This window comes from Microdochium trichocladiopsis, assembly GCF_020744255.1.
Source record: "Microdochium trichocladiopsis strain MPI-CAGE-CH-0230 chromosome Unknown B0I36scaffold_5, whole genome shotgun sequence".
In the NCBI taxonomy this organism is placed as follows: domain Eukaryota; kingdom Fungi; phylum Ascomycota; class Sordariomycetes; order Xylariales; family Microdochiaceae; genus Microdochium; species Microdochium trichocladiopsis.
Genome location: NW_025763548.1, coordinates 854068 through 869366, shown reverse-complemented (window position 1 = coordinate 869366; position 15299 = coordinate 854068). Strand labels below are relative to the sequence as shown.

At 56.2% G+C, this 15299-nt stretch overlaps 4 protein-coding genes across 4 annotated transcripts; 3 read left to right on the top strand and 1 right to left on the bottom strand.

Annotated features, from left to right (window-relative positions):
* Positions 1 to 1466: 1466 nt before the first annotated feature.
* Positions 1467 to 2522, bottom strand: B0I36DRAFT_322534 (uncharacterized protein). The gene has a single exon (XM_046153867.1). It carries the CDS (start codon positions 2344 to 2346, stop codon positions 1786 to 1788), a length of 561 nt encoding a protein of 186 aa, XP_046012501.1. The 5' UTR covers positions 2347 to 2522; the 3' UTR covers positions 1467 to 1785.
* Positions 2523 to 4392: 1870 nt separating this feature from the next.
* B0I36DRAFT_322533 (uncharacterized protein) lies at positions 4393 to 5477 on the top strand. Its single transcript, XM_046153866.1, has one exon. It carries the CDS (start codon positions 4494 to 4496, stop codon positions 4917 to 4919), a length of 426 nt encoding a protein of 141 aa, XP_046012500.1. The 5' UTR covers positions 4393 to 4493; the 3' UTR covers positions 4920 to 5477.
* A 3727-nt stretch (positions 5478 to 9204) lies between these two features.
* B0I36DRAFT_322528 (lon protease 2) lies at positions 9205 to 12550 on the top strand. Its single transcript, XM_046153865.1, has 2 exons — positions 9205 to 12174; positions 12264 to 12550. The coding sequence occupies exons 1-2, from the start codon at positions 9434 to 9436 to the stop codon at positions 12358 to 12360; spliced, it is 2838 nt and encodes a 945-aa protein (XP_046012499.1). The 5' UTR covers positions 9205 to 9433; the 3' UTR covers positions 12361 to 12550.
* Positions 12551 to 12831: 281 nt separating this feature from the next.
* B0I36DRAFT_322524 (UAA transporter family-domain-containing protein) lies at positions 12832 to 14816 on the top strand. Its single transcript, XM_046153864.1, has 5 exons — positions 12832 to 13182; positions 13258 to 13283; positions 13355 to 13371; positions 13427 to 13770; positions 13828 to 14816. Exons 1-5 carry the CDS (start codon positions 12925 to 12927, stop codon positions 14428 to 14430), a joined length of 1248 nt encoding a protein of 415 aa, XP_046012498.1. The 5' UTR covers positions 12832 to 12924; the 3' UTR covers positions 14431 to 14816.
* The last annotated feature ends 483 nt before the right edge of the window (positions 14817 to 15299 follow it).

Here is a 15299-nt window from a genome sequence, read left to right as displayed (position 1 = left end):
AGCAGCTCCGCAGCACCGGGTGCACATCTTATTGCAGGGAACAGGGCTCGACAGCAATGCATCCCGAGCACGCACGTGGTTAGTCAGCACTCGGCTCAGGCCGCAACTAGCACGTCCCCCAAACTGCAGGCACGTGCCAAACCGCGCCAGCGTGGCTTGCACCACGCAGCTAGTGCACCAAGCAAAGAGGCTCTGCTGGCCACTGTCGGACCGATCACTAAATGCAGCTGGTCAAGACGAGAGAGGTGGAAAAAAAAAATTAGGGGTTGCTTGCATCTAACCATACACGCAAGCGAATACATGCAGCATCGACCTATTCTTGTGCGGCCTTCGGAGTTGTCACAAGCGCGAGGCACAGAAATGGTTCCAAGTTGTCTCCGCCCGCAAGCACCTGTCCTGGTTCTACCCGAGGTGGAGAGTTCAAGGGTCCCCCGTCTCCTCCCTAACTGCAACGAGTAAGTGTCCTACTCAGAGCCATGCCTTTGGACTTGCCACATCCCTCACGAAGCAAGGGCGCTCACCTGAAGCTTCTTTGTTATGCTCCGGAGAATTTCTGGCGAAACCCGGTCATTAGCACGAGGGTAGCTCACGGATCTGCGCGGGTGCGCAAATCAAGTTCCGCCGTGCACAAGCGATCACACTCTCGCTTAGCAGACCATTCACTTGTCACGGCAAGCCATCGCAGCCATGACCACTCCGTTATATTGCCATGGCACAGCTCTCTTGAAGCATGCACAAATCCGGCTGCGGCGCCGCATGGACAATGGAATCAGCTTTCAATTTTGCTGTTGTCAGTCGTCGCGTCAAACCCGCCTGATGGCTCTGCAGAATTATCCGTCCAATTGACAGCAAGCTGTTCTTCTGCCAGGCAGGTTATCAGGTTATCTGCAACCGGCAGGATGCCCCTCCGAAATTAACCTCAAAACCAGGGGTGGTGCAAGTGTGGAGGCCGACAGGCACATCAATGTACGCCATCTTTGTAATGGCGCGGTGGATGGAGTACGGTGCAACAGACCCTTGCGACTCCGATCATGACTAGAACCGCGAGTCGATGACATGCAATCTCAGCGACCGCTCAATTGACCGCTGCCAGGGTTTGGGCCCCTGGTTCGTCCCATCTTCTCGGCAGGGCTCTAGCCTCACTTACCAGCAGTGCTGGCTCATTACATCACGAGTTCGAATGCGCAAACAGAACGGTCGCTATCACCTGCCTAAAAGTGCCTTTTGAGGAAGCCAGCCTGATACGTTGACATCAACATGCCGGGAGCATGCTCCTAGCCCCCTTCACGCCGGCTCTGCTCCCAGCTGGTCACTCGGGTTGCACCCCCGTGCGGCTGTCATAACTGTGAGCTCCCATCGCGAGCAAGATTATCTGGCTTGCTGCACGATCGCTGCAAAAGACGATTCGCTTCGTGTGTCACAAACCTTGCGGTACTCAAGATACGGCACTATCCGCCGCCGAACCTGGAAGACCCCCGCTTCATATTGGGCTTGATTAACACTTTGATTTTCGTTGCACTGGACGTCCACAGCGCATTGACAGCTCATCTTAACTGACATGGGATGACATATTGTTTTCCGTGCTGTCGTTGCTCTATAGTCGGGCTTTTATGATGCCGATGATGGTTCATAAGTCGGATATCACAGTTCACCGGTGGGCTGAATCCGTGTCACGCCAGGATCCATGCTGCAGACGTCTCCAGCCCATCGCCCGTCACACCAATCTCGGCGCAACCTGGAGCCCATGGGCTTCTCCGCGCTCCTGTCAGCGCGCATCACGGTGTGTCAAACGCGGTGAAGATATCGCGGTGAAAGAGGGGAGAGGGCGTCAAGATTGGTAGCATCAGTCATATCCCCAAGCTCGAGAGATGTCTTGTCTCGAACACGCCATGGCAACGTCATATCCCGCCCTCTCTGCGCCCCCTTTTCCTCGCACGCCTCAACAGACGCTAGCTTTACAGGTCCAGGAATCCTCGGGGCTTCTAGCAGTTGATCCCAATGGCGGTCTGGGTATTGATGTTCCAGAACATGAGTAATAGATGACCGAAGCACTGCATATATGAGACTATCCCGACTAGGAGACCCATCGTGACGCCCGATCAGCACATTTATCGCCCTCGCGGATTGCTTCGCTGGAAAAGGAAAGCAGGAACATATCAAAAGGGGTCCGGCACTTGGACAACAAAAGGACCATGCTCCGGCAGGCGACCAATGACCCGCCAGCTTAGCCCCGGCAATTGCACCTGTGCCTTTTGCGCCACTCCACCACGACCCTCTATTTTGTCTCTTAGCCTGCCTAGGTCGAATGCCGTGTCTTTGGATCGTACGAACAAAGCACGAACCCATGGAATGGGGTTTGTGGAAACAAGACGACAGTGGTCCGGCGTGGGCATGGCCAAAGAAGGGGGGTGGGGTTGGTTCCGTCACTGAAGCCGCGTGCCTGGCGGGCGCGCTAGCGACCACGAAGCTGAAATTGATGCAAAGTTTAAATCGGCCTCCCTGAGTCCGTGCCACTGCCCCCGACTGGTCGTCTGCGCCGACATATTAGTGATGTCTCAAGGGCACATGACATGTCGAGACATCTGGGAACCAGTGGCCTCAGCTGACCGGTGGCGGGCTTGTGGGTTACCGCAAGACATGTTACCCGAGAGTCTGCAACATGATCCGAGCTCAGGGACTCCAAGGTTTGCCCCGGAATGCTGGGTCTCAGCTTGATGCACAATGCTGCACCAACGACGTCGGAGGCGTATGGACGACAGGTGGCTGCCACGCCCACCCAGAGTGCTCGAGCCCAGCCCGGCATCGTGCCGAAGGTTTAGACGTGCTGCCTGCAGGTCTTGCTTGACGAGAACCGGACGGAGTTGGTAATGACGTATGGCGGGCGGCGGATGTCATCTCTGTTGGACAGAGCACACTGCGCTCCCGCGGCAAAGCATCTGGAGCAGGGCGTGGTCCCGGGCCGGGGTCCCGGGCTGATTTTCGGAGCTGTCAGAAGCGCCAGCTCAGACGCTTGCATGTGAACTGGTCCCTGCACACACCAAATCTTCTGGAATGGCGGCGTGTCTTGCATATAGCAACGACCGCGCGGCACCAGAAGTGATCGACGCGGGCCCAGGAGACACAGACAGACGCCTGCCTCCCGGAGTTGTGGGCAGGTGCCGGGGCAGGTGAGACATGGTCGGGCACGGCGGCAGGACTAGAAGAATCTAGCATCGAAATTGTACAAGCCCGGCGAAGAGAGTGCCCAATTGATCCTAGAGCCCGTTGGAAAATAGCTGGGCCCGCTGTTGGCGCCGCCCGCCCGCCTTGTCCCCCCGTACACTGAGTACATACTCGGGTTGCGAGCCAGGCTAGGGCCCCGGAGCAGCGCCAGAGGCCGGCGCATGCCATGGCGTGCTGTGAGTTAGCCTGCATCGGCAGGCTGGGGCTCGGGCGTGGCGCCTCGTGGTGTGCCGGGTCCAAGGGAGTGGTACGGCGGCTGGCCCGACCGGGCTTGCCTCCGCATTGCCCTCGCTAGTCCGGATTGCGGCAAGCCCATTCAGGGAGGGAGGCAAGCAGGCAGGCAGGCGAGGCGCCCTGGTTTGGGCTCAGGCTTTTGGGCAGCGACTCTCGATCTTGTATCGGAGGTTGGCAGCGGCGGGCACGAGGTGGGTGGGTGTCGCAAGTCCCCGGGGGGACCTTTGGGATGAGACTCGTCCCGCCCATCGTGGACCAGCGGCAGGTCAATGACGCCAACAGAGTGGGCAGCAGCAGCAGCAGGACGACTCCATGCCGCGCAATATTCCAGGAGTCAGTCAGTCCGTCAGTCAGTCAGTCAGTCAAGCCACGGGCTTGTGGGCAAATGGTGACGGCAATGGAGACGACGCCCAAGCCAAGTGGCGATCGCCCTCGTGGCGGCGCATCTGCGCAGCACCAGGTTTCAGACAGCTAATAGCCCGTCGGTTGCATCTTTGCGGCCATGCTGGAAAGAATATCCGAGGGCCAGACGGGCTGGCCGAGGGCACAGAGACAATGGAGGTGGTGACAAGAAGCAACACGAGCCTGCACGCTAGGCGCCTCTAGGTTTCTTGTCTCGGGAAAAAGTGTGTGACAGTCGCGCGTCCGCTCCGGCCTGCGAGTCCGCGATTCGCTGCCGGTCCCTTTTGGGTTTCCGCTTGCATGGCCGTTGCTTTTCTTTTTTTACCTTTTGTCGACTTGCTAAAAAAATCCCCTTTGGCAGGCAGGGTCGCATGCTCCTTCCCGCGCCGCAGGGACTAGTTAACTGCGTACCTAGGGACGCAACTAACGTGACTAACTACTGTCTGGTGCACCGGCGGCCGCCAGAGGGCTGGAGCTGCAGATTCCTCCCACGTGAGTGCTGCACGATTAAGTTTTGCATTCGACCGGCGGCTGGTCCTGGGTGTGCCCGCCTGCTTGCTTTGCTGCACAGAGCAGTTGCATCGCCCTCGCCGAGAGGGCGTCGGCATCCATTGGCATGCTGCTGCTGCTGTGTGATGATGAGTCGAGCTGCATTACGCAACCCCCTTACTGGGCCCTCGGTCTCACCGCCAGCCGTCGAGGACCTGATGGCCATCATATCACCGCCACGGCCCCTGACATCTCGGGACCACTTGGGCTTGTTCACGCGCGTCGTCCTTCCTGTCATGGACAGGTCCCTGGTGGCACCAAGCGATGGGAGCACACATACCAGACAAGGTTCAACCGCCGTTGGCCACCCCCAGTGGGGGGTGCTGGGTGTGTGGTTGTGCGTGTTTGCGTGTGTGTGTGTGTGTGGCAACGCAACTGCTTTTTGGCGCGGTCGACTATACCAAGCACTAGTTTGCAAGCTACATGCCACGCCAGAGGTTGTCATCTCCGGCCTCTCTGATGTCAAAGTCTGGGCCGGCGTGGACAAGTACGTGTGCCCGATATGTATTTGATATGCTCTCTGGGGCAGATTTACAACGGCCGCCCCTGAGAAATTGCCACCGGCCCCCTGGCGAGCTTCGAGTTTGCTTTATTCTTTATTCGCACACACCGTACAAAAAGTCCCCGACTGAGCGGTGAATGACTCATAGCTTGTATGCTCCCAGCCAGAGTACAAGGCGTTTAGATGGATGGCTTCGAGGCGGGCGAGATGCTGGGCACGTTCCTGGTGGGTGAGTGGCACAAGCCACGGGTTTTGGTACTTGCCCCTGAATAGTTCCCAGATCTTCTGTAGACTGTGCTGTCACGGAAAGACCAAGTGGGCAGGTCTTGGTACTGTTGAGTGCAGAAAAGGGGGTGGGACGGTTGTTGGAAACGACATTGGAGCCTGTCTATCTGACATCTTCCACTGGTGTCAAAGGTTGAGAGGCCATCTGGTGGATGTGAAGGGAGGCAGAACAGTAGGAATCCACGCTTGCTTTTCACCTGTTCCTATGCTGAGTGCTTTGCCTTCTGGTCTCGGTAACCGTCTTGCGGAAGACGAGGTGCCAGTGCTGTCCATACATACGCTGACTTACAAACAACCACGCGATTTCTGTATTATTGCCAAACACTTGTCGTAATGTGACGCTTTAACTTCATTGCAGTAACAGGAATGCATGCTTGATCTCAACCTTGTGCTCTCCTCACCAACTTTCTGAGGCTGTGTTGTGGTTCCGCCGTGTGCTTGAGGCCTTGCAGTTAGAACGAAATCACGGGCATGTCTGCCAGCAGGTTTATGAGGCCGGGCCTTCTGGGCGCCATCAAACACAATCCATGGCCGTGGTCTTAGGAGTCCGAGTATTGTATCGGAAGCGTAGTCAGCTGCAAGGGCCTGGCACGGGAAAGAGCAAAGTTACACGTTATGGTTTGAGCACGGGGTTTTGTCGTGATGCGGCCGCTGTTGATCGCCTTGTAATCTCAGGTTGGCGTGTCATCATCTCACGAATGGGATGGTGGTATGGTGACTTCTCAACTCGCCCGCCACGAGCATGTGGGGTCTCGTATGACTTGGAGCGAACTTTTTCGCGTATCTTCTTTCCATTGAAACAAGTACGAGACCTGTAGTGAGGCCTCATTTGGAAAAATAACAACCGACATCAACTCCATCACCAGGCAACGGTCCACCAGGACATGTGAGTGAGCTGCAGAAAGATGTGCGTAGAAGCAACTCGCCGGCTACATGTCCAAGTGCTTCCCGCGGTCCCATGGCATATCCAGCGCCACATACAAAATGCTCCAAGGGGGGGTCCCGTGTCACCACGAAGATCCGAATCAAAGCTGCCGTGACTGGGTGTCTCGTTGCACGACAGGTTTTTTTCCCCAGCGTTCTCCAGCGTCTTCTCGCTCCCGAGCCCGCTCTCGACTTGTGTTCCCGCATGGCAGCTCAGTCCTTTTTTCTCCGAGTGGCCGCGACTGTCGCTTTTCCGCCGTGCTTGTCACACCCCGGCAAGGGGGAGGGGAGGGGTGGCGGCGGCACCTGTCCAGATTACGTCCGCAACCTGCACCCGCATAGCCGGGACCTTGTGTGTTTACGGCCGTTGCGAGGCTTCCACCAAGAAACAAAAAGACATGCAGCTATGCTAGCATCACATCACATCACGTCACATCAAGAGACCACCACAGGATATCACCCCCCGGGGGCCCGTTTGACAACGTTGGAGTGTCTCGGCTCGCATGGTGTTTTCTTGCTCAATGTAGTAGTCGTCGAAACACGTTTGGCCGTTGGATATGTCTCCGACGTTGGACGCTGGGGGGGACAGAAACAGAGGAACAAAACGTTGTTACACAGAAACAAAGAAGTAATCCGTTCTCCCCAAGATGCCACCCCCCTCCCCCCCCTTCTGATAGGGGTCTTGCTTCTTGGCGCTGAGAAGCGAGCTTCGCATGTTTGTAACCAAGGTTGATTTTTGAATGCTTCGCCCAGGCTGTTCAGAGAGCGCATGACCTTCCACTGTTTTGGGGGCTCTTTTGGATAAGCACATCCCTGGTGTAGTGACATGTTCCTCGGTTGGGCTGTGGTGTCAATGTGCAGAATCGAACTGACGGCAGTATCCATCGACATGATAGTAAACAAGGGTGCGACAGAAAAACCCAGCTCTTTTAGGTTGTTTGGGAAGTGCTTTTTTTTTCTTTTTTTCTTTTTTCAGTTTTAGATCACCATCATTGTGATACGAAGATGATGGACGGATTAAGCCACTTAAGGTCATGGTACCTTCATCTTCAACCTGGTAACATGGCGTAGTATGGTGTGTACTGGAAAACGTGATAGTGCCGCTTACGGGGAAGAATCGGCAGCCTGTCCTTGAGTCTGCGGCCTGTCTCTGTTGTCCACTGTATGGAGTGAAATAATTTGCCAGGTAACAGTAGATGCCTCACTTATGTTGAATTGCCCCTTAGTGGAAGATCAAACAAAGCCTATAGAGTGATACTCCATGCGACAAGTGTACCGGATGAAATGACGCCATTGATACAAAGGACGAGCAATTCTCAGGAGCAAGACGAACCCAGTTGCATTTAGAGTGATGACCGGAACTATTCATACACATCTTGAGCAGCGCTTGTTCTCGTATCGGGTATCAAGCAAAGAGATTCAACTTTCTCTCGTCGATGTTCCGGTTTCTCTGATGGCCCCGGTTTTCACCCCTGCAGGCTGGACATCGTCAATTTTATCTGAATTCATGCGCAGCCCATTCTTACAAAGCAGGAGCCAAGGGCGAAGAGAGCTTACTGCCACCAAGGCTTGCGCTTGTTGGTGGCTTGAGGACTGTAATCGTGGCGAGGGAGAACAACAATGAACCCAGGGATCATGCTGGACCTTCGATGAAGGGGGCGGATTCAGTACTCTGGGAGATTGATCCGAGATCATCAGTTGGGCACGTAGATGCTTTGTATGCCAGAGTATAAGTTGGCGATTAGCTGAAAACTCGATGGCAGTGATTGAGGGTGCCATGATTGGCGACTTGATCAGTACCACCAATATCGTTCTCAAGCATTGGTCTACAAGACACTCCTTGAGCTTGGAGCATCTGCGAAAGCGAAGTCTTTGGTACGCCAATTCAGCATTTATTGATTGCTTTCGCAAGTCCACTGGGCTGCTGATGGCTTGGTTTTAGAATATGAGATCCACTGCAATCGAATCCTTTACTTGGTATAAGATACTTGTGATGTGCCTCTGGGAGATTCTGAGGAGTTGAGAGGATGAAATATCAATTGAATCTTGACAGTCAGCGTACAGGCGTTCAGTATGCATCATGGCCATTCCTTTCCCTGTGACACTAGCTTCGCAAAGTTATCAAAAGTAAAGCCCAGACAACCTCCAGCCTTTCTCAAACTCCAACTCTTACAGAGGGGACAAGTATTCAAGGCACCATAATCGCTTTTCTTCCAGGTCACACAGCCGCCTATGTGAACCTCAGAGGATCTGTCAATGCTCTCTGTAGAGCAAGTGACTGCGCGCCAGCAGTTCCCAGCTTTCATGTCGCTTGGGACTTTGTCTACACACATTCTTCGCGCGTATCCCCTGGATAGATTTTGTAGTCCGAACAATCTTGCTCGGCTATGGACAGCCAGGACAATAAGAAGGAACGTCCGGGATTGTCAAGCATGAGCGGAGATGGCAGCTCACTGGGGCTGGATCGAGGATGGGAAGGCTGTTGTTCTATGACTGTTTTGTCGTAGCGCTGATTGCATCCATTGCGGGAATACGACCGTGTCCGTCTTAGATCCTGCTCTGTCCCGCCGACCCAGCAGTGACGATGAGACAAGTTAAAGATGGCGTGTTGCTCCGATATACAGATTAAGCCAGTCTCGCACGAGTAGTGTGAATTACCGCGACATGACACCCATCATCACTTGAATGGGCGAGTGTATTGTGAACGAAGGGGGTCAGATCTAAGCCGTGACTCATTTTAAAATGCCTCGGATGTCCAGCCAGTCCAGACCTCGGAGGTCGTCATGAAGTTTGATCCTGAGTGCTCTACCCCCTTCTGACAGTGTTCATCTCGAGAAGCCACGCAGTCTGTTCATTCGAGGCCAGTTCGCCAGCCAGTTAGCCATCCAGAGTGGGGCGGGCTGGCTGGCCGAAGTCCGGACGGGCCAGGCCGTTGCCCGCCCGCATGCTCAGCGTCGAGCCGAGGCACCCGGGCCCGGCAGTGCCCCGTCCGACCCCCCTGGCCAGGCATCTGGGGTGGCGCATTAGACCCGGCCAGGACGGCCATCCATCAATCATCATCGACCCCAGACAGCAGCTACGGCAGACAACACTCTCCTCTAGAACCATCCATCCACCGCAACCACCCTCACAACCACCACCACCACCAGCACAACAACAACAAGAACACCAACACCAACATCCACATCACCGACGCGGCCGCTTGTCAACGACCTCGTCATCTCTGCCTTGATTCCCCTGACAACTAACCCCCGACGAACCACCACACCCTGTCGACTGCGCATTGCTGGTTGGCGCGTCACTGCCATCATCGCCATGGCTCCCACGGCGGGCATCCCGCCCGCAAACCTGCCCATCCTGCCGCTCGCCAAGGGCACCGTCCTCTACCCAGGCTCAGTCCTGCGCGTCCCCGTCCCGCCGAGCCGATCCGATGTCCCTGCGCTCCTCTCCACCGTCTACACACGCGCCTCCAAGGGCCAGCTCCGCGTCGACCAGGTCGCCATCGTCTGCGTGCCCCTTAGCTCGCCCCTCCTGAGCCGCCGCGGCCAGAAGCTCCTCGAGGAGAACCCCGACAAGTACAACGAGCTGCTCGAGGCCAACAGCAAGAATGTTAAGAAGGAGCGCCTCTACGGCTATGGCGTGCAGGCAAAGATCAACGCCATCCAGGGCCAGAGCGACGCCGAGTTCAGCCTCGTCGTCCAGGGCATCGCGCGCGTCCTGATAGAGAAGGTCACGCAGGACCAGCCGTTCTTCGAGGCCAAGATTGTGCCCCACGTCGACCAGATCGGCGCAGACGAGCTCTCGAGCGCGAGCTTCCGCGAGCTCTTTACCAGGCTCAAGTCGTCCTCGCGTGACCTCGTCTCGTACCTCCGGGTGTCTGCCTTTCTCGTCGCCAGTGGCAGCCAAGGCCTCAACCCCTTGCTGTCCAGGCGGCTCGAGCAGTACATCGCCTCCAAGCACCTCAACGAGGCCGGGGCCCTGGCCGACTTCATGATGAACGTCGTCGAGGCAACCTACGAGGAGAAGCTCGAGGTCCTCGCGGCCATCGATGTGTCCGTGCGGATGCAAAAGGTCATCGAGCTCATCGAGAAGCAAGTCAGCGAGATCAAGGGCAACATCAAGATCACCACCGTCACCAGCACTTCGATCCCCATCCACATCGATCCCGAGGATGCCGACAAAATGCCCAAGAGGAAGTCTCGCCGGGGAGCTCTGCCGATCGGAGGTCAGGGTTTCAACGTTGGCAGCCTCTTTGGTGCTGGCGGCAGCGGCAATGACAAAGCAGACTCGCAAGAGCCTGATGAGCTGCAGGAGCTGGAGAAACGTCTCGAGGCTGCCAAGCTTACCCCGGAAGCCGACAAGGTTGCACAGCGCGAGCTGAAGCGGCTCAAGCAGATGATGCCGGCCCAGGCGGAGTACCAGGTTGTCCGGACCTACCTCGAGACTCTTGCCGAGATCCCGTGGTCCGCCATCACGGACGACCCAATCGACGCTGGGTCCCTGGAGCGGGCGCGCAAGCAGCTCGATGACGACCACTACGGCATCGAGAAGGTCAAGAAGAGGCTGCTGTCATACCTCACGATCGTGAGGCTGATGCAGACCGCCAACAAGGCCATCGATGCGCAGGTCAAGGAAGCCGAGCAGGAGAACAGTGCTCTGGAAAGTACCAAGAAGGACGCTGCGCCGAAGGATGCCCCCGCCGATGGCGACCTCGAAGAGAAGATCCGTGCCAGCGGACTCAAAGTGCAGATGCTTCGTGGCAAGCTGCGTGCGGAGCGCGCACCCATCTTGCTCCTGATCGGCCCGCCCGGAGTGGGCAAGACGAGTATTGCCAGATCCATAGCGACGGCTCTTGGCCGCAAATTCCACAGGATCTCGCTTGGCGGTGTCCGAGATGAGGCCGAGATCCGGGGCCACCGGAGGACTTATGTGGCTGCCATGCCTGGTCTGATCGTGCAGGGCCTGCGAAAGGTTGGTGTCGCCAACCCGGTCTTCTTGCTTGACGAGATTGACAAGCTCGGCATGGCGAACCACAACGGCGACCCTTCAGCAGCCATGCTTGAGGTTCTGGACCCTGAGCAGAACCACAACTTCAGCGACCACTATGTCGGCACCCCGATTGACCTTAGCAAGGTTCTCTTCATCGCTACCGCCAATAGCTTGGACACCATCCCCGGACCGCTGCTGGACCGCATGGAGACGCTCGAGTTCTCTGGCTACACAACACTCGAGAAGCGGCACATTGCAATGCGGCATCTCGTGCCCAAGCAGATTCGCGTGAATGGACTAGGCGAGGACCAAGTCCGGTTCAATGATGAAGTTGTTTCCAAGATCATCGAGTCCTACACTCGCGAGGCTGGCGTGCGCAACCTGGAGCGCGAGATTGGCTCGGTATGTCGCGCAAAGGCTGTGGAGTTTGTCGAGGCCGGTGACAGTGGTCGACCCGATTCTTTCAGGCCAGATGTCACAGTCGAGGATCTCGAGGCGATCCTTGGTATCGAGAGATTTGAGGACGAGATTGCCGAGACAAACAGCCAGCCCGGTATCGTCACTGGCCTGGTCGCCTACAGCACCGGCGGCAACGGCGGCATCCTCTTCATCGAGGTTCTCGACATGCCCGGTGACGGTAGCGTGGAGCTGACGGGCAACCTCGGCGAGGTGCTCAAGGAGAGCGTCAAGGTCGCCCGCAGCTGGGTGCGCAACCACGCGTACGAGCTCGGCCTGACGCAGAACCCGACAGAGAACATCATGAAGAACCGCAGCCTGCACGTGCACTGCCCTTCGGGTGCTGTGCCCAAGGACGGCCCGTCGAGCGGCATGGCCCAGGCGATTGCGCTCATCTCGCTCCTCTCCCACCGCCCCGTCCCCGCGACCATGGCCATGACGGGCGAGTTCCAGCTCTCTGGCCACGTCAAGCGCGTGGGCGGCATCAAGGAGAAGGTCATTGGCGCGTACCGCGCGGGCGTCAAGACCGTCATGCTACCCGCTCAGAACGAGAAGGACGCCCGCGAAGTGCCCCAGGAGGTCCGGGACGGGCTCAAGATTATTTATGTCAGGTAAGACACACACCCCCTATTGCACCATTACACATCTATTTATCAAAGTCACATCTGGGCTAACATGATGATCTTACTTCGGAAAACAGCCACATCTGGGAGGCCATCCGCCACGTATGGCCAGAGGTAACCTGGCCTGCGCCGGGCGAGAATGGAGACGGTCGCCCGGCGCAGCCTCGTCTGTAAAAGCTGGGTTGGTCCGGACATAGGAAGGGATTTTCCAGGGCGAGTGAGGTTTCCCTCTCTTAGAAGACAAACAAAAGAAAGCGTAGGAGAGGGACTTCGTGTGTACATTCTTTGGCATGACGGGTGTTTTTTTTGTTTTTTTGAGTTTTGAGTTTTGATAGCGTTCTCGAATTTCAACGTGTGATTGCAATTCCTTGAGATGGAGTCATATGAAATGATGCAGAGTGTCCTAGACTCCAGGTGTGTGGAAAGTGAGAGATCCAACGATGCAGCCCTGGAGAGATCCAGAGAGGAGTGATTGTATACCAGATCGGGCTAGTGGCTGACGACAAGGTTGAGACCCCTGCCCGCCACCAGGGGCTGGCGCGCCTTGGCTTCCGCGACCCTGTCGTTCCTGTTCCTGCCATAATAATAATACCTGTTCACAACCTGCAGCCTTGTGGGTGAGCTTGTCGCCGCCCGTCCTCCCTTGCACAACAACATCAACAACCGTAACAACAACAACAGCAAACATCTCATCCCCAGCCTGCCCGACTAGCAGGGAACAACAGCAGAACCCCGGCCATGACGTCCGGAAAAGGTGCGCGGCGGCGCCCGACGCTGCGTGACGTGCCGCCCCCGCCCGGCGACCCGCCCAGCACGCCCAAGGTCATCAATGCGGCGCCCTCGCTCGAAAAGGCCCAGCTCTATGGCATCCCAGACCAGCGGCCCGCCTCGAAGCGCCTCATGGGCTTCGCCGGCCGCTTCTTCATCGAGACCATCCCCGCCTGGCTCGCCGTCGGCGTCATGCTCTCGCTCATTTTCGGAGGCTGCTGTTCCAATGTCCGTCCATCCCCCCCCCCCCCCCCCCCACGCTGTTGTCGTCGTTCGTGTAGCTAACTCCTCTGGGCCCTGCAGGTGTTTGCCCTCGAAGCAATCATCAAGTGAGTCTAAACCCCCTTCTCCTCTTTTCATTCAGAGCTCGGGCAGCACGATACTGACTTCTTTTCTGCAGGGTCGAGCCCGCCAGTGGTTCGTTCATTCAAAGCAGATGCATCCCAGTGACTTGAGGCTAACCACATCCCAGGCACGCTCTTGACCTTTGTCCAGTTCCTCTTCGTGGCTGTGACGGGCTATGTCTCCCAATTTGATGTGTCGCGGCCTCCGTTCTTCCTCAAGCCCAATGTGGTTCCTCTGAGCCGCTGGCTCATCAACATTGTCTTGTTCTTCGCCATAAACATGCTCAACAATCATGCCTTCAGCTACGACATATCGGTACCTGTGCACATCATCCTCCGCTCTGGTGGCAGTATCACGACCATGATCGCGGGCAGCTTGTGCGGCAAAAAGTATTCGACCATCCAGATCGTGGCCGTCCTGCTCCTGACCGTCGGTGTCATCCAGGCTGCCTGGTCAGACGCCCAGTCCAAGGTTAGACGCACCGGCAAGAAATTAACACGAGGTGGCCAAAAACTGACATCTCGACAGGACACCGCCGACAAGTCGTCAGGTGACGATGCGGCCAGTTTTGGCATGGGCCTGGCGATTCTGTTTGTCGCTCAAGTATTGTCGGCCATCATGGGCCTATATACCGAGGCGACTTACAAAAAGTACGGCCCGCAGTGGAAGGAAAATCTCTTCTACTCTCATCTTCTATCGCTTCCATTGTTCCTGCCTTTCACGTCTTCGCTCATATCGCAGTTCAAAAAGCTCGCCGCCAGTCCGCCTCTTGCAAATCCTTTTCCGCCCGAGATGTTGTCTCTTGATGGACTCCCACAGCCGTTGCTGCAGTTGATCAGCAAGGCGTATTTGCCCAGTCAGCTCGCCTATCTTGTTCTCAACGTCCTGACGCAGTACGCTTGCATACGTGGAGTCAACCTCCTTGCAGCCACATCGACTGCCTTGACCGTCACGATTGTGCTCAACATCCGCAAGCTTGTTAGTTTGCTTCTCAGCATCTGGCTCTTTGGTAACCGTCTCGCAACCGGGACGCTGGTTGGGGCAGTAATAGTCTTCTCCGCTGGTGGGTTGTACTCGCTTGATTCTGGGGGCAAGCGGAAGTCTGTCGCTCCAGGAAAGAAGACAAGCTAGGAGAAATGGCGCTCTTACTGAATCGAGCACTACTGCCCCGGATTATGTAGCGAGATGAGGAACAAAAGAGAGAACAGAAGAGCCTAGACAGAATACATCTGAGTCGTTGAGACGCTCAATATCATGTCGATCTCGCTGGGTGAATCAGCTTCTGCCGTTGACCTCACAAATGTCTAGACTTCTGATATCTGAGCCCTTGCTACCTCTGCTAAGTATTCTCCGCATCTGGATCGTGGTAGCTCTGCAATGCGGGCCTACGCCAGTTGCCTTCCTTGGACTATCGAGTAGCAAGACCGCCAGGAACATTGGGCCTCTGCATCGTCGGCAGCCGTGCACATTATCCTGCGTTGTCCCCCCTGTTTCTGGAGCGGCACTTACATATACTGGCAATCGTTTTGGCATCAGAAACCGGATTCTGACTGGGCCCGCTCGTGATGTTAAACCCCCCCCCCCTCCTTGTGAAGCATGTTGACTTGTCCTCTCAACAGCTCAGTCGGTTGTACTAGCAAGAGAGAGAGAGAGAGAGATGAAATTTTCCCCCAAACACACACACCATGCATCACTGACAGGATTTGGCTAATTCGATAATAATAAAAAAGCAATCAGCCTTCAGGAAGTATATGAAACCTCCGATGCGAGAGTCGCGCCAAAATACCAGGATGTCGGTCCCCTACAAAGCTTGGATCTCTTTTCTGGACGCACGGGGAACTTTGCACATTGGAAGATGAGAACTGATACCCAGGGCTTTGTTTTAGTGATTGACGGACTCCGTGTCTACTCTAGTCCCAGAGTTAGAGCCTGGACACGTCCGCAATAAACTACCAAGTACTCGACCTAAAGAACTAGTGCTCTCCGATGTCCATCTGGCC

What these genes read in the sequence shown, in the direction of transcription:
- B0I36DRAFT_322528 (XM_046153865.1), top strand. Translation starts at nt 9,434, where the DNA reads ATGGCTCCCACGGCGGGCATCCCGCCCGCAAACCTGCCCATCCTGCCG. An exon ending in CTCAAGATTATTTATGTCAG is followed by an intron (nt 12,175 to 12,263) that starts GTAAGACACACA and finishes TTCGGAAAACAG; the next exon opens with CCACATCTGGGAGGCCATCC.
- B0I36DRAFT_322534 (XM_046153867.1), bottom strand. Translation starts at nt 2,346, where the DNA reads ATGGGTTCGTGCTTTGTTCGTACGATCCAAAGACACGGCATTCGACCT.
- B0I36DRAFT_322524 (XM_046153864.1), top strand. Translation starts at nt 12,925, where the DNA reads ATGACGTCCGGAAAAGGTGCGCGGCGGCGCCCGACGCTGCGTGACGTG. An exon ending in TCGGAGGCTGCTGTTCCAAT is followed by an intron (nt 13,183 to 13,257) that starts GTCCGTCCATCC and finishes TGGGCCCTGCAG; the next exon opens with GTGTTTGCCCTCGAAGCAAT. An exon ending in GGTCAGACGCCCAGTCCAAG is followed by an intron (nt 13,771 to 13,827) that starts GTTAGACGCACC and finishes ACATCTCGACAG; the next exon opens with GACACCGCCGACAAGTCGTC.
- B0I36DRAFT_322533 (XM_046153866.1), top strand. Translation starts at nt 4,494, where the DNA reads ATGATGAGTCGAGCTGCATTACGCAACCCCCTTACTGGGCCCTCGGTC.